Source organism: Danio aesculapii, chromosome 3, assembly GCF_903798145.1.
Source record: "Danio aesculapii chromosome 3, fDanAes4.1, whole genome shotgun sequence".
NCBI lineage: Eukaryota > Metazoa > Chordata > Actinopteri > Cypriniformes > Danionidae > Danio > Danio aesculapii.
This window is the reverse complement of record NC_079437.1, coordinates 9174463-9193980: the sequence shown is the minus strand read 5'-3', so window position 1 is coordinate 9193980 and position 19518 is coordinate 9174463. Positions and strand designations below refer to the sequence as shown.

General features: G+C 35.9%; 2 protein-coding genes across 2 annotated transcripts; one reads left to right on the top strand and one right to left on the bottom strand.

The window, feature by feature from the left end:
- The first annotated feature begins 215 nt into the window (after positions 1-215).
- mif4gdb (MIF4G domain containing b) lies at positions 216-8479 on the top strand. The gene is made up of 6 exons (XM_056450048.1): positions 216-316; positions 3872-3954; positions 4268-4377; positions 6340-6495; positions 7239-7331; positions 7789-8479. The coding sequence occupies exons 2-6, from the start codon at positions 3873-3875 to the stop codon at positions 8014-8016; spliced, it is 669 nt and encodes a 222-aa protein (XP_056306023.1). The 5' UTR covers positions 216-316; position 3872; the 3' UTR covers positions 8017-8479.
- Positions 8480-12013: 3534 nt separating this feature from the next.
- Positions 12014-17598, bottom strand: mrps7 (mitochondrial ribosomal protein S7). Its single transcript, XM_056453094.1, has 5 exons — positions 17492-17598; positions 17097-17285; positions 16085-16148; positions 15821-15988; positions 12014-13335 (listed from the first exon to the last, which is right to left on the bottom strand). The coding sequence occupies exons 1-5, from the start codon at positions 17533-17535 to the stop codon at positions 13114-13116; spliced, it is 687 nt and encodes a 228-aa protein (XP_056309069.1). The 5' UTR covers positions 17536-17598; the 3' UTR covers positions 12014-13113.
- Positions 17599-19518: the final 1920 nt, after the last annotated feature.

Sequence of the window (19518 nt, the reverse complement as noted above, 5' to 3'; positions counted from 1 at the left end):
AAGTTCTAGTAAACTGAAACGGTCTCAGTCCAGTTTTTAGAGTTGAACTTCAGTTTAGTTGAACATACTTTTCAATTTCACAATTTAAAAATGTTTATATTTAACTTCCTCTGTAAACAGTAGCCTGCTACGAAAACATTCCAGCCAATCAGCTTACTCTGCCATGAAAACGTCACGGTGCGTCATTAATATTAAAAAGTCAAGACGCTGAGAGAGTCTGGTTGGTTGGAGCTCGAGACAAAATCCGCTGGTGAGAGAGCGAGGAAGGAGAGATATGTGAAAATATCTGCTTGTTTGAGTCTTCTGTTACTTTTAAGTAAGTTAAACATGCAGTTTACACCAACATGAGGACATATTACAAGTGTTTTTAACTTTAAAATCCGACTGTAACGTGAGAGTATCGATAGTTGTGCTCCTGTATTATCTTTGTTTTAGCCACATATGCTCGTGGCATTACAGTGAATGTGTGCATTTGAGAGTGTATGTGTAGAGTATGTCTTTAAAGTTAACTCTTAGCTGTTTTTCGGCATTTATTAGTTAACAATAACTAGTTTACGTGTGCATTTTGAGTGGTCATACCTGGCAAAAAGTGCTATTGTCATTTGTACGTTACTTGCACCGTTTAGTTTGACTGTTTTGACGGCAGGTGAATGTAAAGCAACTGACGCTGAGTTTTGTTTTAACATGTATTATTATTATTATATACCAGCAGACAGTTTTAGACTTTATCGTGAGGGTTTATGATTGAGGTAACGTTAAAGTTGGTTTTATATTCGCGCATTCGTTCATTTTAACGGCCCCTATATTGTTTAACATGCTACTTTGAATATTCGGTGTGAAATCGCATTAAAGTTTGACTACAAAACACCTAGCTAACATGATTTCCCTATTTTATAACCTGCTTGTTGAACTTGTCAACCTGAGGGTGTTTGCCCGGTTGTGCTAATCCGTTTATCCCTTTAACAACACGAGCTGCCCTGCTTTCCTTTGAGTGTCAGATTGATGACTGCGCATATTTCACACATGATCCGTTTCACAAGAATCCCATTACAGCCAACATGTTTTAGTCAAAGCTAATAATATATATATATATATAAAATGGTAAATATTAGTGCCCATTAATGATTTTTTTGTGTGTGTGAATTTACCTTTCTAATGGCAGTTCATATTCTAACATAATATTAATATATAACATTAGCTAGCTAAATTCAGAAGACCTACATGCAAGGCAAGTGTGTATTGTTATTTTATTACCCATACATGACTCAAATGACATAAAAACAATAGCAAATCTTATGAAACAGACATTTTACCTTGGCATTTTACCCTGAGCCCAGCATTTTTCTCTTTTAAATGGTTTATTTTGCTTCATAAACTTAATTTTTAACTAAACATGGCAAAAATGGAGTAACAGGATTGTTTCTTGGTCAATATTAGGGCCCAATAATTTTTAATAGTGTGTGTGTGTGTGTGTGTGTGTGTGAGAGAGTGAGAATTTACCTTTCTGATAGGTGTTCTTGTGCATATTTTAACATAATTTTATTTATAACATTAGCTTGATTCAACAGACCCACATGTCAGGCAAATATGTGAGTATTGTTTTAGTATTACCCATTCATGACTCGCATTACAAATGGCAAATCTTATGAAACAGACATTTTACCTTGGCATTTTACCCTGAGCTCAGCATTTTTTTAAATGATTGTTTGTTGTGCTTAATAAACTTTTTTTTAAACCTAACACGGAGTAACATGATTGGTCAATATTAGGGCCCAATATTTTATTAATTTTTTTTTGTGGGTGAATTTACCTTTTATGATTGGAGTTCTCATGCATATGCTAATATAATTTAATATATAACATTAGTTAGATTCGACAGACCCACATGCCAGGCCAAATATGTGTATTGTTTTTGTATTACCCATGCATGACTCCAATTACATATGAACAATATCAAATGTTATGAAACAGAACTTTTACCTTGGCATTTTACCTTGAGTCCTAAATTTTTTTTAAATGATTGTTTATTTTTTGCTTCATAAACTTTTTTTTTAATCAAACATGGCAATGTGGAGTAACATGATTGTGTATTGGTCATTATTAGGGTTTTTAAAAATTTTATTTATTTATTTTTGTGTGTGTGAATTTACCTTTCTGATGGGAGTTCTCATGCATATTTTAACATAATTTTATATATATATATATATATATATATATATATATATATATATATATATATATATATATATATATATATATATATATATATATATATATAGCATTAGCTTAATTCAACCGACCGACATGCCCGGCTAATATGTGTGTGCTGTTATTGTTTTTGTATTACCCATTCATGACTCAAACTACATGTAAACAACATCAAATCTTAATAAACAGAACATTTACCTTGGTATTTTACCCTGAGTCCCTAATTTTTTCAAATGATTGTTTATTTTGCTTCATAAACTTAATTTTTTAATCAAAGTGGAATAACAGAATAGTTTCATGGTCAATATTAGGGCCCAATAATTTTTAATGTTTTTATTTTTTTTCTGGGTGAATTTACCTTTCTGATGGAAGTTCTTGTACATATTTTAACATAATGTTACAGATATCATTAGCTTTATACAGCAGACCCACATGCCAGGCAAATATGTGTGTGTGTGTTGTTATTGTTTTTGTATTACCCATGCACGACTCAAATTACATATAAACAATATCAAATGTTATGCAACAAAAGTTTTACCTTGGCATTTTACCCTGAGTCCTGCAGTCCTGAAAAAAATGATTGTTTATTTTGCTTCATAAAGTGAATTTTTAACCAAATACGGCAAAAATGGAGAATCAGGATTGTTTTTTGGTCAATATTAGGGCCCAAGCATTTTTAATTGTTTTATTTTGTGGGTGAATTTACCTTTCTGATAAGAGTTCTCATGCATATTTTAACATTTTATATATAACACAAGCTTCATTCAACAAACCCACGTGCCAGGCAAATATGTGTGTGTGTTGTTATTGTTTTTGTTTTACCCATGCATGACTCAAATTTTATATAAACAATATCAAATGTTCTGAAACAGAAGTTTTACCTTCGCATTTTACCTTGAGTCCTGCATTTCTTCTAAATGATTGTTTATTTTGCTTCATAAACTTAATTTTTAACCAAACATGGAATATATATATATATATATATATATATATATATATATATATATATATATATATATATATATATATATATATATATATATATATATATATATATTTATATATATATATATTTATATATTTATATATGATACAAATTATATATGATTGATACAAACCATATATATGAATGATACAAATTATATATTTTCTACCTGTCTTAATGTAAGCTTTACATTTTAAATAAATAGATTTCCTAAAATGAATTTACAACTAAAAACAATAGATACATATTGTTTATAAATTTGACTGCAGCACTGCTGCATGATTGGGGGTGGTGAATATTTTTTCATAATATTTTTATTACATAACTTTACATAATTATAATAATAATATATTTTATTGTATATTAAGTATTTCATTATGTTTTTTTTTTGTTTGACTATCATTATACAAAATATGATAGAAATCGATGTTTATATATATATATATATATATATATATATATATATATATATATATATATATATATATTGGTAGAATTTACACTTCTAGTATTATTGGGGGCCCCCAGATGTCCTGGGGCCCTAAGCGGCCGTTTACCTTGCTCCTTGGTTAAATCCACCTCGGTTTGCCATGACTTCACATTTAAACTTCAAACTGTTGTACCTGAATGTTGGTTATTAATCTGTCAGTTGATTTCATGTCTTTTTTCTTTAAACAGAATGGAGAACTCCTCCAAAGAAGACTACAAGATCCAGTCATTTGATTTAGAGACTCAAAAACTCCTCAAAACTGCCTTGAAAGGTCACTATATTTGATCTGGTGTATGTTTTGCATTATCCATTCTGCTTGGGGGCTCAAATGTTATTGAATTATTATATAATAAATGAATTATTATATAACAAACCACCTGTAGGACATGCTTTCTCCTCTTGGATAACATAACAGTTAGGGTTTGTAGATCTAGTAACTTAGACTTGCAGCATTTCTATACTGGTGCTTCTCTTTGGTGATTTTGAAGTGCTTCTGTTATTCTCATATTGTAGATCACTTTGGATATAAAAAAACATCCGCTAAATATAAAATGTATTACATTAAGGTATTTTCTATATGCCAGACCCAGGATCTGTTGACCTGGAGAAAGTGTCCAGTGTGATAGTGGACCAGTCTCTGAAAGACCAGGTCTTCAGCAGGGAGGCCGGACGCATCTGTTACACCATTGTCCAGGTAAACAAATGCCACATACACATTTTAATTAGAGCTGCACACTATTGGAAATATATAAGGGTAAATCTTGAGAGCTTGCAAATCTAAATGTGAGAACTTGTCATAGTAAAATGTGTATGTGTGGGTTAAAATTGACAGCTCTGATGTGAATAGTTGAATCTCTTTATCTTTACCCATATACAGTATGATAATCAAAACACCTGGTGCAGATTAATAGTTGTGTTTGTAAAATGTCATTCACAAATACAAACAGAGTCTAATGTGTTCGCAAACTTACCTGAGCACTTTATTGCAGTTTTGCTGTACAACCACAAGTCGGCACTCACAACCTCAAATTTGGCAGTACATGTACAAACCCTCACGCCCTGACTTTTGCTACACATTTTCCAATAGTCCTGAGAGTGTTGTTTGAAATTAACACTCTCAGGTGTTCTCACATTTAGATTTGCAAGCTCTCGAGGTCTGCTACTGATTTACCTTCATAGAAATGTTGTTGTTGTTTTTTTTAAATGCAAATGTTTATTGTGAAATGTTGACTTTCTTCAATTTAAATTGCAACTATATCATTATTCGGACAACTTGAATAGCTCTATTTGGAAAAAATGAACAATTTTAGATTGATTGGGATGATTTTGTAGCATAGTTCATTTGCATAAAGTGCAATAAGCAAATTACGAGCATATATAAGTACAGTAGAGTAAATACACAAATGGAGTCTAACAGTATTCAGGTGCAGAAATTAAATAATCAAATGTACAATAAAGCTGTATAGCTATCATTTGCATAATATTTCAAACACAATAACATATAATAACAATTAAATACTGTTAATCTTTGTTAAAGATACAAACATAGTAATTCCTTGTGTCTGAATGCTTGAAACTTGCTTAAAATGCATACACGGTCACAGACTCTTAAAAACATTCACACAAACATTTACAGATTGCTCAAAAGTAGAATTAACTTGTTTCATACAATCCTCATGTTCCTCTGCATTATTAACACCAAGGAGTCTGGAATGTTGGGGAGAGTAAATCCAGGTCTTTTGGGTGTGAATGTACTCTGAATTTTTGGAGACCGAGATGTCATGTTTTCATTGCGAAACATCAGTATTTGCCCCAAGGTGGAAATAAAAACACTGCACAAACACTGGGATGTGATAAAGACCTTTTTTGTTTACCTTTACACTGTTGTGATGCTGCATTGTACTGTCATATTACTTGCAACTTGAATGCAAATACAGGTAGAGGACAAAGTCAGTTTAGCTGAAGAAAATGTTTATAAACTGTAAATAATAATAAAAACAATCACGTTATTATAAGTGACTCTTCATTTTTTGTTTGTTCTGAACTGTTGTATTTGCTTAACTATAATCCTGACTCAACATTGAGCATCCTGCAGTGTGACAGTTGTGGATTCACACATTGCGATATCGATGCTAAAATGATGTACATGTATGTCGTGCAGCCCGAATTTTAATGCAATTTCTCCCACATTAGCTTAGAAAGCCCTGAGTGAGAAGCAGCTATCCACCATTAGAGTTTTCATTTCATACATGCCAAAGGTAATGTCATTGACTAAGAGACATTATAAATGTGGAGTTTCCATAGACTGCCACATTCTGAGACACTTCTTTTGAAAAAAACTTCACAGAGATAAGTTCAGTCCTGTTTTGAATCTGCCACTATGCTGACACGCATGCATTTGTAGCTCTGCACACTTTTGATGAGTACAATCTCCTTTGAATTTAAAGCGACAGTCACCAAAACAGCACGATTAAGATCAAAACCTAAAAGGGGCACTTTCAAATAGTTATAAAACATTATTTGTGTTGTGTTTTGGGCTGAGACTTCACATACACACACACACACACACTCTATGGACATCAGAGACTTATTTTACATCTTGTAAAACGGGGCATAATAGGTCTCCTGTAATAATGAGTTAACTTGCTTTATTCAGGCAGAGGCCAAACAGACGAACGGGAGTGTGTTTCGGCGTAATCTGCTCAATCGACTGCAGCAGGAGTTTAAAGCCAGAGAAGAGACGAGGAAGAGGTCGACTCAGGAGTGGGTTTGCCTCGTGTCCTTCATCTGCAACATTTTTGACTACCTCAAGGTGAACAGCTGCTTTCCTGTTTGTATGTCTGAAGCTTCAGTCTCGAACTTGTTTGTATTGTTAATTACCTGAAATGAATAATGTGATCAGCAATGGTCCAAAATGTTCGATCGCCTTGTGATTCATATAGCTATAGCTAAAGTCAGAATTATAAGCCCTCCTGAATTATTAGCCCCCCCACTATATATTTGTTTTCCTCACAATTTTTGTTTAATGGAAAGAACAGAAACGTATATAAACACATTTCTAAACATCATTTAAATTAAAAAAAAAAAAATATATATATATATATATATATATATATAATATATAATTTTTTATTTTTTTTAAGATTTATTTTTGGTCTTTTTGCCTTTTATTGAGTGGATAGGACAGTCTTTTAGACAGGAAATGAAGTGGGAGAGAGAGAGGGAGTAGGGATGGTAAATGTCCTCGAGCCGGGACTCGAACTTGGGACACCCTGAAGTGCTACTGCACCATATGTCAGCACACTTAACCACTAGGCAAATATTTGAGAAATGTAGCAAAATTACAGTCGGCCTCTTTGAGTTGCTTCTTGACTCGAATTGTTTACTAGCCAAGTCAAAAATACAGATTCAAAATACAGACCGTCGTCTTGCTGTGTTCTGGTCTTCAATTTCACAGAATGAAAGTTATAAATACACAGTAAATCACAGTTATATATGCAGAATCACAGTTATAAATACATTAACCGCTTGCTGACTGTATTCTGTCCACTGCAGGTCAACAACATGCCCATGGTGGCTCTGGTTCACCCGGTCTATGACTGTTTGTTCAGACTGGCCCAGTCAGATGCCCTGAAGAATGAAGAGGAGGTGAATTCCCAACATTATTACTGTGCTTTATTGAAATAGACTGACTGATGAGTAAATAAAAAGCGATACGCTGAAGTGTGGGAAACCCAGTGTATTTGGCTGAAATGGAAAAACTATTTTGGAGGGTCACGATTGTTGAGAAAACAGTGATGCTTAGACGGCCCTGAGTGAGAAGCATTTTAAATCTGCTGCTGTATGCTAATGAATGGGCATGTTTAGCTCCACCCTCTTTTCAGTATAGGGCTGGGAGCACAATCTCAATTGAATTTAAAGCTGCAGTCACCAAAATGCCACAATTTGGATCAAAGACTGAAAGAGGCTTTGATTATTTATGGGGTATTTTTTTAGCTGAAACGTCACACACACACTCTGAAGACATCCGAGAGTTTTACACCTTGTAGAAAGGGACATAATCGGTGCCCTTTCATGTGATTTTTAGAGTCTTTGTGTATTTCAGGTGGACTGTCTGGTGCTGCAGCTTCACCGTATTGGAGATCAGCTGGAGAAGATGAACGTTCAGCTCATGGATGAGCTCTTCAACCTGCTGCGGGATGGGTTTCTCCTACAGGAGGATCTGAGCTCCATGGGACGCCTGCTCCTGCTGGAGATCCTGGAGTTTCGTGCAGGAGGCTGGAAGCTCAGCGACACAGCTCAGAAATACTACTACAGTGAAGTGACGGACTGAGACTCCACCAATCAGAGGAACATGAAGACATTGGAACCAAGGATGGAGGTTTCATTTTTAAGATTGAAGAGATTGTACTTGTTATATTTTACTTTCACTCCTTTTGTGTTCACCAAACATGTTTAAATCAAGTGAAGATCTTTTTACAACCAAGTTAACCATATTATTATTTTTTCTACTACTGCTGCTAGTGTCCAACATTCTTCAAAATATCTTCCTTTTGTGTTCAACAGAAGAAAACAAAATCCTAAAGTTGGAATCACAGGAGGGAGAGTAAATGCTGAGTTCATTTCTGGGTAAAATATCTCTAAGGCTGCATCTACACGGCAGATCCTAATGGTCAATTGCGAATTTGTGACCGTATCTGATTTTTTTTGATGACCCACTTGCGTTATCTTTTAAAAGTTGATGACTCTTGTCCAATTGTCTGCATTTACACTGCACAATGACCTGGGAAAAAAGAGTGGGCGCTGGCTTACAGCTGATAATAAAAGAGCGCTCTTTTCTCAATTCCTGTATTTAACCTGTTCGCAGGGTTTTATTTTTTCATTTCAGTTCTCATTTGACCATCTTCTTTTAATCTAGCCTTTTTAAAACCAGCAGGCAACTTAAAGGGGTGGTCCACAGTGTATTTTTAAGGTTTGGTTGTACTTAGAAGATGCAAATAAATGTGTGCTCATGCTTCAACTGTAGAAAATCACGTTATTTTTTCCTATATCTTACTTTGATTATATACAGCTACTCAGCTACCATGAAAACGACTGTCATATTTCCTAGTTCCTCTGAAAAGGCCCGCCCTCATGAGGCTCTGATTGGTCAGCTAACATAATGTGCTGTGATTCGCAGATCGGCTCCACAGAATAAAGCTGCGGTCACACTGGGCTTTTCCTCCCATAGACTTCAATTCCTACGCACACGAATGCGTCAGACCGGAAACGCAGGGTCATGTGTTAAGTTTCGCAGTTCGCTGCGATGCAAAGTTCAAGCTTGGTGAACTCTGACCTACGAAATCGCATCACTTGACTGCGTGAGACCAATCGAGGATCAAAACAGGACCTCTCTGGACAGAAATTTAAAACATGGAGCAATCGCTCGCTTTTTAAAATGTCTAATCATCTTTTTTTAATTCCACCCCTTTTCGCAGCGCCACACGACAGAATTTTGCACACACAAACTCTGGTGTGACCGCAGCTTGAATATGAATTTGTAGCTAAATTGTTAATGGTGCCCAACAGCATTTCCTGTTGTTTAGATCTTTGTTTATATCCTCGCTCTCAGGAAACTGTATATATGATAGAGGGGTAATGGGGGAGTATATGTAATAGGGGTGTGTGCGGGTTGTTGCTAGATTGGATACGGTTGTGTCTGAGTTAACGAGAATTTATTATATAATTTATAAAATTTTCCATTCATTGTATTTTATTAATGTCTACCCCCAACCCTAAACCCAACCATCACAGTACTGTAAAAATATTAATTATCGTTATACAGTGTCATTAAAAAAATGCTGCTATATTAATGTGTGTATCACACTTCTGGCTGGCCACGTGTCCGATCTAAACTTTACCATGTGTATGTGGTAAATTCACGTAACCGAAAGCGCTTGTGATCTCACTAACCCAGATGTATTTTTTTGTAGTCCCCAAACTTTGTTCGCTGTAGGCTTTGCTAGGCTAACTCTGTAAAAGCCAATGTCTTGCTTGGCATTGACTTTGAGCATCTTACATTGGTTGTTCACACAGCTACATTACACATCAACTAAAGTTTAAAATATGATATCGTAGTGGACCACCCCTTTAATGTAATGACATGGCGTGATTTATGCACCTGATGGATGCAATAGTTTTATATTCGTTCATATTGTTTACATGGTGGATGTTGCGTGCCCTCTCTCCCCCTTTCGTTAACATGCTTCATGACAATATAAAGCCTTTGTTTTGGCCTAGTTTATAATATTTAAGGTTTGGGACTCTGCTGAAGTCCGTTCTGAAGTGATGAATTTCCAAATATGAACAAGGCCTGAATCTGATTTGAGTGAATCGGAATCCATATGATCTTTTTTTTTCTGCTTACATGTACATGGGGCATATCTCATCTGTGCCATATGGGAGAATAAAATTAGAATTGGGTCACTTGACGCATGCAGTGTAAATGCAGCCTAATTATCGTCAGTTGGCTGGGTATATGAGGGTTGATATAAAGCTTTTTCTCTTCAAGGTCATCATGAATTTAGAATGACTCTTACCTACTTCGTTCACACTCCTTTCTGGTTTCATTGTGCTATTGAACTTTTTATTTATTGTATTGTCGTTTAAAAGAGACTTTCAATGCTGAAACTTTTCACCTCATATTAATGTCTGATAGACAACGTGGGAAATAATGTCAGGACTCACTACCACCAGCAAAATCCTGCTTTTCCAACTTTCACTTTTCAATAGGTGATTTTGTGTGTGTATGAATATCTTATTTTTCCCTTGTGTCAATTGACTGAAATGGGATTGTATTTGTTGACCTTGTGTTGACTTTAAATCTGGACATAATCCCGATAGCTCACTCTATCTACAGGTTGTTTGACTGCTAGTTAATGCCCAGCATTTCCTAAAAACAACCTGAAATGTGCAGTATTGCAGTTTGTTCATGGTTGAGCAACACTCCTACTTCAGATCCGGTCTCTGGAGGAAAAACAGAAAAGCCAAAGTGCTTTTTAAATGCTTATTTCCTATAAATAGGGTATCTTTTAGTTATAATGCTTTATAGATATTTATAAATGGGTTTGGATAATGAATTTAAAAGTGAAGTTCCACTCCATTACAATAATGATTCATTTAGGTTTTGTCTGTCAGAGATTACCATAAAATGGGTAAAATAGTAACGCTAGGGGAGACTTTTGGTTTTGGTGTTTTTAATATTATTTTTTGTATTTTGGTTATTTAATTTTCTTAAATTGACTAACAAATTGTAATTAACTCATTAGGAGAAGCTTTACATAAATATCCCATATAATGAAAACTATATATTTTTCAAAAACATTTTGTCTATTTTAAAATGCACAGAGAAGGCCATTGATACATTTTCTAAGTTTATATTTCAAATTTATATTTACATACAAAACATTTTCTATAAAATACATTTTTGTATATTCTAAAATGCATTTAAAGTATATATTTGAGGCTAATTTTCTATTTAATTTAATGGATTTTTATGACATTTTAATTTATTTTGATACATGAAGGTTGGAATTATTGAGTTAACTTTTTTATTTGTTTAATTTTATTTAACCTCACATTTACAACATATACACAGTTGAAGTCAGAATTATTAGCCCTCCTGTTTATTTTTTCCTCAATTACTGTTTAATGGAAAGATTTATTTTTTTCAACACATTTCTAAACATAATACTTTTAATAACACATTTCTAATAACTGATTTATTTTATCTTTGCCATGATGACAGCACATTAAAGCTTAAAGTAACATTTAAAGGTTTAACTAGGTTAATTAGGCAAGTTATTGTATAATGATGGTTTGTTCTGTAGACAAAAAAAAGCTTAAGGGGCTAATAATATTCTAATAATGATATATTTATTCTAGCTGAAATAAAACAAATAAGGCTTTTTCCAGAAGAAAAGATATTATAGGGAATACTGTGAAAATTTCATTACTCTGTTAACCATCATTTGAGAAATATTCACTGGAGGATGAATAATTCTGACTTCAACTGTATATATGTTGGCAAAAACTGTTTTCTACAATATGGGGTATATTTGTTAGATAATGTGACAATTTAAAGTTTACAAGAGCTAACAATATTAATATGCAGTTTTGATTTGATGTAATGACTTTTTATATTAAGAGAAGTGTGTGTGTGTGTGTGTGTGTGTGTGTGTGTGTGTGTGTGTGTGTGTGTGTGTGTGTGTGTGTGTGTACAGTGCATTCGGAAAGTATTCATAGCGCTTCTCTTTTTCTAAATTTTTTAATGTTACAGCCTTATTCCAAAATGGATTAAATTCATTTATTTTCTCAAAATTCTACACGCAATACAGTTCATCTTCCAGCAGGACAATGACCCAAAGAACACCGCCAAAATATCAATAAAGTGGCTACACAACAACTCAGTAAATGTCCTTGAGTGGCCCAGCCAGAGCCCAGACCTAAATCCTATTGAACATCTCTGAAGAGATCTGAAAATGGCTGTACATGGTCAATTCCCATCCAACCTGATAGAGCTTGAGAGGTGCTGCAAAGAGGAATGAGCAAAAATTCCCAAAGACAGGTGTGCCAAGCTTGTGGCATCATATTCAAAAAGACTTGAGGCTGTAATCGCTGCCAAAGGTGCATCAACAAACTATTGAGCAAAGGCTGTGAATACTGATGTACATGTGATTTTTCAGGGTTTTTAGTTTTAATAAATTTGCAACAATTTAAAAAAACTATTTTTTACATTGTCATTATGGGGGATTGTGTGTAGAATTCAGAGGAAATAAATTAATTTAATCCAATTTGCAATAAGGCTGTAACATTAAAAAAATGTGGAAAAAGTGAAGCGCTATCAATACTTTCCGGATGCACTGTATATCCAGTAAAACGTGCACGTTATTAATTAAAGCATAGCGATGCAGTAAGTTTGTATAAATTTGCAATTACAGTAAACCTTTTCTTGCCTGTTATGAATCATTTAGATAAGATAAGAATTGCCACTGATTTTCATGTTGACATGAAGTCTGATGACGATTTTGTATATTGAAGGTATTAAAACATGCTCCTGTCCTGCTGTTTTTAGTATGGTTGATTCCTCAGGCTTTTGAAAAAGCATCATCAACCTATTCTGATGCCATTTCAAAGGTTTTAAATAAATAATTGTATTTGCTTTTGGTGAAATTGATTTATTACATATATTTTAATTGTGTATAGTCAACCACTTTGTTGATGGTGAAAACGAAGTGTTTTTTCCTCATTGCTTGCTTTATTTACTCCCATACAAAGCCATCTACTGTGCATTTGTGAGTCAAGATAACCTGCATGATCCAATCTCTCCTGATGCTGTCAGTCCCTAACACACCACATCCGTGTGTGAAATATGAGTCCAGATCTGCTTTGTCTACCACCAGCGGTAGTGTGCGTACGCCCTGTTGGCTTCGGCCATCTTGTGAAGTTCGTGTTTTCGTTTAATCACGTTTCCCTCATTAGCGAAGGCGGCGAGCAGCTCCTGCGAGAGTTTCTCGTACATGAGCGTGCGCCGGTGCTTGTTGTCTCTGCATTCTGTGATTATCCACTTCATGGCCATAAAACGCCGCCGGTTGTCTGTGAGAGGAACGGGCACCTGCAGGACCGATAACATAAGAGTCAGTGTTTTATATAGTTTGATAAGCTTGAATGCATGGAAAAGGACACATTTCCTCCCTTTTCAAAGACATTTCTTTAATGATTGGTGTTTACCAAGCGGCAACCTCCCGCTCTCCCTCGGGAAGCCAATACGGAAGTAACTGAAACTGCAATTCATCAAAATTCCGCTAGTCCTGGCTCCATAATTGAGCAAATTGCAATTGAGCCCACTGTTAGAATGGCCAACTTTACAGCAGAAAAAAAGGTGTTTACAGCCTGGTACAAAGAACGATTTTGGTTCATATAGCTATTATTACCCTCCATGACAACTGTGAGGGGGGTGAATGTTTTTAGAACTCATCCGTTTCCTTTATATTAGGTTATATTAAGTTTGCATAATAAAGGGCGTGGCCACTTGAGTGACAGCTAGGTCTCGCTGGTCGCCGTCACTTCACCTCAGCTGAATCCGGCAGATTAGCCACTGATCTCGGCATATTCATCGTATTTTTGTGTTGTTTTATGTGGCTTTACACAGTTAGCTGCCTTTTGGACTTATTTATTTCAATTATCAGATGATATGGGATGCTGTGTGTACTTAATTGTGCTCACAAACCATTTACGTGGCCTCCGTTTCCCATGTGAGTAAAGTTATATACTTGTATACCATCTCTATAAATGTATTTGTTTTATTTAAGATCATTTATCATTAATATTTATCTTTAGACCCGTAAAGCACTCTGGAATCTGACAGATTGATTAGCTGTAGGCTCTAGAACAGTCATCTGAAGCGTTGTCATGCAGTGTTATGCTGAAGTTCCTCAATAGTCTTGCATTTACTAACACACACTATATCTGAAGTGTTTGGAAGTAATTCACGTTTTCCTCCTGTAGAAAAACGTCATAAGAACAATGTTTAGTGGCTCAATGTATGACTACAGTGTTTTTAAAAGTCTAAACACTTTATTGATATAGTGTACAGCCAAGCACATGTGGTCAGAACACAAAGGAGTCGCAGGTAATAAAGTATCAAGCGTTTCTCCTAATGTAAAGTCTGTCTGCCAGGTCTAAGCAAAGTGCCAGCAGGTGTCTGTAGCTCCGCCCACTCTCCGCCTCTTTGCCCTTGTTTGGTATCCCGCCGTGGGTGCGATGACGCGTGAACAAAATGGCGACGGTTGGCCGCACCTACTTGTAGCTTCTTTTGCAGTGTTCAGAAACCTATGGGTGACGTCACGGATACTACGTCCATATATTTTACAGTCTATGGTGTTTACTGGTGTGTAAGGGTGGGATCAACCTGTCAATCACTTGATCCACCCACAGCAAACCGTCATTCAATCACATTTGGTCTTTTTTAAATTATTATTATTATTTTATTGTGCTTTTTCTTTTGATTTCAGTGCTTCACTGCATTGTTTGTTGTATGGAAAAGCTTGCCTAATGATTTTATCTTACATGTATCTTTGTTTCTGAGTCAAACAGATTTGTGACCACAAGCCGGTGAGTAAATAATGATCATTTTAATATTAAATTGAGTTATGTCTTCAAACTCACCATATAATTAAGCTTTAATTTGTGACAGTATATATTATGATGTATGGTATATTATACATTGTCTTTTTTTTTATTATTTTTAATGCTAAAATATATATTTTTAATTATAGAAACGTGATATTTATAAAATATTGTAAACTTGATTTTTTTGCTATGACATTACACTAATATGGCAGTAATCTATCTGTCTATCTATCTATCTATCTATCTATCTATCTATCTATCTCATTTAAATATATTTGCTCTGTAAAAGCAATTTAAGCATTGTTTATAATAGCTATCAGTCACATTTTTCTTAAGATATTTGTATGAGTTTTGGCTATTTAAACTCATATTAGCCAAACACTGAGATATTAGCACGTTGTTGTGCAAACTAAGTTGAATACCAGCAAAAACACAGACACAAACGTCTTTTTTTAGTTAACAGTGAAACAAAATAAACTGATAAAACCAGTTTCAAAACACTGATTTCAAGTATTCAAAATGACATTGTTGTTGTGTATATGAACAGCCAAATTGCATTATACGTTTTTCTTTTAAGCTGTGGTCACACTGGGCTTTTCCTCCTATAGACTTCCATTCATACACACGAATGCGTCAGACCGGAAATGCAGGGTCATGCGTCAAGTTTCGCATGTCGCTGTGGTGCAAAGTTCAAGCTTGGTGAACTCTGACCTGCGAAATCACATCACTTGACTGCGTGAGACCAATCGAGGATCAAAACAGGACCTCTCTGGACAGAAATTTAAAACATGGAGCAATCGCTCGCTTTTTTAAATGTCTAATCATCTTGTTTAATCCCGCCCCTTTTCACAGCGCCACACAACAGAATTTCGCACACACAAACTCTGGTGTGACCGCAGCTTTATAGTTGAAAATTGGGTCTTGTAAATGCTTTATTGATTGTAAATGTGAACAGTTTATTCACTGACCTGGTAAAACTTCCCTCCTTTCTGAATGCTGGCCAGGCCGATGATGGGCTTGGAGTTCTCCATGGCCTGATGGAAGATGGCGTACGGGTTGCACTCGATCTCTTCTCTCTTAGCGGCTGGAGATTTGTGGTATTTCTCCACCTGTTTCCTCTTTATGGTCTCCAGCGTCTAAATGGGAGCCAAACAAACATCCAAGAAATTACATCAAGGCTCATTTCAGGTATTTCAATGTGATATTTGATTAGTGTATGTAATGTAACAAACCTGTGTCATGATTCCTCTAGCAAGGATTTTGTTGCCATCATACATCATCATGTTGATGAACTTGCTGTTAGAGAAAGAAGACATTTGACATAATAAACAGGGTATCCCCAGGGTCTTATAATGTCTGAGGGGTTCATTCATTCTCCTTCGGCTTAGTCCCTTTATTCATAAGGGGTTACCACAGCGGAATGAACCGCTAACTTATCCAGCATATGTTATACACAGTGGAAGCCCTTCCAGCTGCAACCCAGTACTGGGAAACATCCATACACATTCACACACATACACTACGGCCAATGTAGTAATTTAATTCACCTATAGCACATGTGTTTGGACTTGTGGGGGAAACAGGAGCACCCAGAGGAAACCCACATCAACATGGGAGAACATGCAAACTCCACACAGAAATGCCAACTGATTCAACCGGGACTCAAACCAGCAACCTTCTAACTGAGGCAACAGTGCTAACCACTGAGCCACCGTGTCGCCAGTCTTACATTTCAACATTTTAGAAATTTCAACATCATTTTAAGCCTTTTAAAAATTGCTGAATTATTGTGTTGTAGGTCTGAAATCATTTTAAACAGGTCTTAATGTTCCTATGTCTGTGTAAAGCTACCCAATCAGGCCAACACCCATTGTTATTAACTCAGTTTATTAACTTTATTTACTAATATGGTTTAATAATCTTCCTTACGATGTTATTATAACATGTTTTTAATTTTTTTTATGTTTTAACTAGGCCATTAGAAAAAATCCTTAGCGATTAGCCGTGTACATGGCTGTAATTTAATTCAGAACGGTCTAAATAGGTTTAAAGTCTTAGATTTGACTTGATTAAACCTGCAGAAACTCTGATAAAAGATTCAACACTACTGTAAAAATTAGTTTGAAACAAAAACAAATGTATTTCAGTTTTTCTACATCAGAATATCTGAAGATTTTAGATTAATGTGTCTCTTGTTTATTTTAAATTGTGGGATTTCACTAACAATTCATTACTTCGTTTTACCTGATCAGAGGGTCGCTGAATGGAGAGCTGGTGTCGCCGGTTAGAGCTGCTTTTATCGGTCTCACAGTTTTGAGCTCCTGCAGCTCTTTCTGTTCGGGACTGAGCTCTGAGTCTGAGACTGGGGCATCTTTTCTGGGTTCTGGATCCAGATAGTATGGATTATACCGACTCCATCTCATGAGGCACAGACTGAGGAAACATGCGGAGAATAGGGATGATCATCGTAACTTATTTATGTTACAAACCGCGGCGTGTAATTAGTAAAACATGCTTCAGTTTGGGAGGAACGGTGTAAATTCAACGACGAGTCGTACAAATTATGAATAACACAGTAAAGCTGTAGTCTCAATACAGATATTCCTGTCACAATGCATAAATAAAACATTAAAGTATACCTCGGTGTCCAAGGTTTCAGTAAATGCCTGACGGAGGCTGCCATCTTTACGGTGTTGTAGTAGTTGTCTCAGATCAGCTTGGGTGGCAACTCTACCATTTAATATTGGCGGAGACGAGCTAACGCAGATCTCAGATCAGCAGTTAAACGAGTTAAACATACTCGTGAAAGGACCCCAAAATGTAGAACGCGTGGCTAAAAATGTTGCCTGAATAAAATGGCAGGTGCAAAACACATCTTGCGTTAAAAAAAAATCTTAAAAGGAATTACGTTTATACAGTAGTCACTGTCAAAAGAGTAGTTGACTGAGTTATAGACAGCTGGTCAGCTTCCTACGCTTATATTTGTGGCACCCTCTAGAGTCGCTTTGCGTCTATAAAACCCATATGAAACCATTTACATCGTCTTCAAACATGGGACGTTAAACCGTTTAAATCAAATACGAATCCTTTATCCAATAATAAATACAACAATTTACACGACGAGATGAAGAGATTGATGAGCGCCTGTTACTGTTCATTTGTATGAATTTGACCAAAAACCGACAACAACTTTGATAAAAATTAAATACGCCATAGCCGTTTTCAATTTATGACCTGATTTGGGAAGAATCAGCTCAACAAGGCTTAACGGTGAAACACAGAGAGAGAGAGAGAGAGAGAGAGAGAGAGAGAGAGAGAGAGAGAGAGACTGCGGTTCGGAAACACAGTCAAGCCAGCCGCGATTTATATTTTGGTGCGCGCGTATTATTATGATTACGGTAATGTCAGCAGCCACACAGAGCGCTCCGCAGAGCACTCATTTCGCCTAGAACAGAAAGATTATAACGAAATATCAGTTTCTCCCCCTTTCCTGCTTTAATATTATATTATATTTAATATATGCTTTATGCGGCAATTAGAAGAGCTGAGCTGTTTTTTCCTGCTTTTTAGAAAAGGGGTCTTTAAAGAAATGTATATTGTTAATACCCCATTTCTCCAAAATACTGCAGTAAGAAGTAATCACATGAAGTATGCATAAAGTATAGGACGTCCTGTATGATAACTGACTATTGTTTTTTTTTTTTTCTATTTATTTTTAACGGGGTCTTTATAGCACTTCATATTATGTTAATGCCCCATTTTTCTAAAATGTAGCAGTAAGAAGGTTTCATATTATGTATTATAAATTATGGGACATCCTTTACAAAATCTGACCTTTTTTTCTTCTACTTCTTCGAAATGGGGTCTGTATAACACTTTGAATTATGTTATTACCCAATTTCTTCAAAATGATGCAGTAGGAAATCTTCACTCAAAGTATGCGTATAGTATAGGACGTCCTGTATAAAAACTGACCATTGTTTTCTTCTACTTAGAAATTGGCTCTTTATAACATTTTGAATTATGTTAATACCCCATATCAGACAGCATGGTGGCGCAGAGGGTAGCGCAATCGCCTCACAGCAAGAAGGTCGCTGGTTCGAGCCTCGGCTGGGCCAGTTGGCATTTCTGTGTGGAGTTTGCATGTTCTCCCCGTGTTCGCGTGGGTTTCCTCTTGGTCGGGGTCACCAATCTCGGTCCTAGAGGGCGGGTGTCCCTGCAGGGTTTAGCTCCAACTTGCCTCAACACACCTGCCTGGGTGTTTCAAGTACACCTAGTAAGACCTTGATTAGCTTGTTCAGGTATGTTTGATTAGGGTTGAGCTAAAATCTGCAGGACACCGGCCCTCCAGGAACAAGTTTGGTGACCCCTGCTCTAGGTGTTCCATTTTCTCCCACAAGTCCAAAAACATGTGGTATAGGTGAATTGGGTAAGCTAAATTGTCTGTAGATTATATGTTTGAATGAGTGTGAATGGATGTTTCCCAGTGATGGGTTGCAGCTGGAAGGGCATACGCTACGTAAAACGTGCTGGATAAGTTGGCGGTTCATTCCGCTGTGGCAAACCCCAGATTAATAATGGCACTAAGCCAAAAAGATACTGAATAAATGAATGAATGAATGAATAATACCAAATTTCTCCAAAATGCTGCAGTAACAAGGTTTCA

Excerpts from the sequence above, each read along its gene's own strand:
- mif4gdb (XM_056450048.1), top strand. The coding sequence starts at position 3,873 with ATGGAGAACTCCTCCAAAGAAGACTACAAGATCCAGTCATTTGATTTA. Across the intron at positions 3,955-4,267 it reads CCTCAAAACTGCCTTGAAAG|ACCCAGGATCTGTTGACCTG; the intron begins GTCACTATATTT and ends TCTATATGCCAG. Across the intron at positions 7,332-7,788 it reads CCCTGAAGAATGAAGAGGAG|GTGGACTGTCTGGTGCTGCA; the intron begins GTGAATTCCCAA and ends TGTGTATTTCAG.
- mrps7 (XM_056453094.1), bottom strand. The coding sequence starts at position 17,535 with ATGGCAGCCTCCGTCAGGCATTTACTGAAACCTTGGACACCGAG. Across the intron at positions 17,286-17,491 it reads CTGAAACCTTGGACACCGAG|TCTGTGCCTCATGAGATGGA; the intron begins GTATACTTTAAT and ends ATGTTTCCTCAG. Across the intron at positions 16,149-17,096 it reads TTCAGCGACCCTCTGATCAG|CAAGTTCATCAACATGATGA; the intron begins GTAAAACGAAGT and ends TTTCTCTAACAG.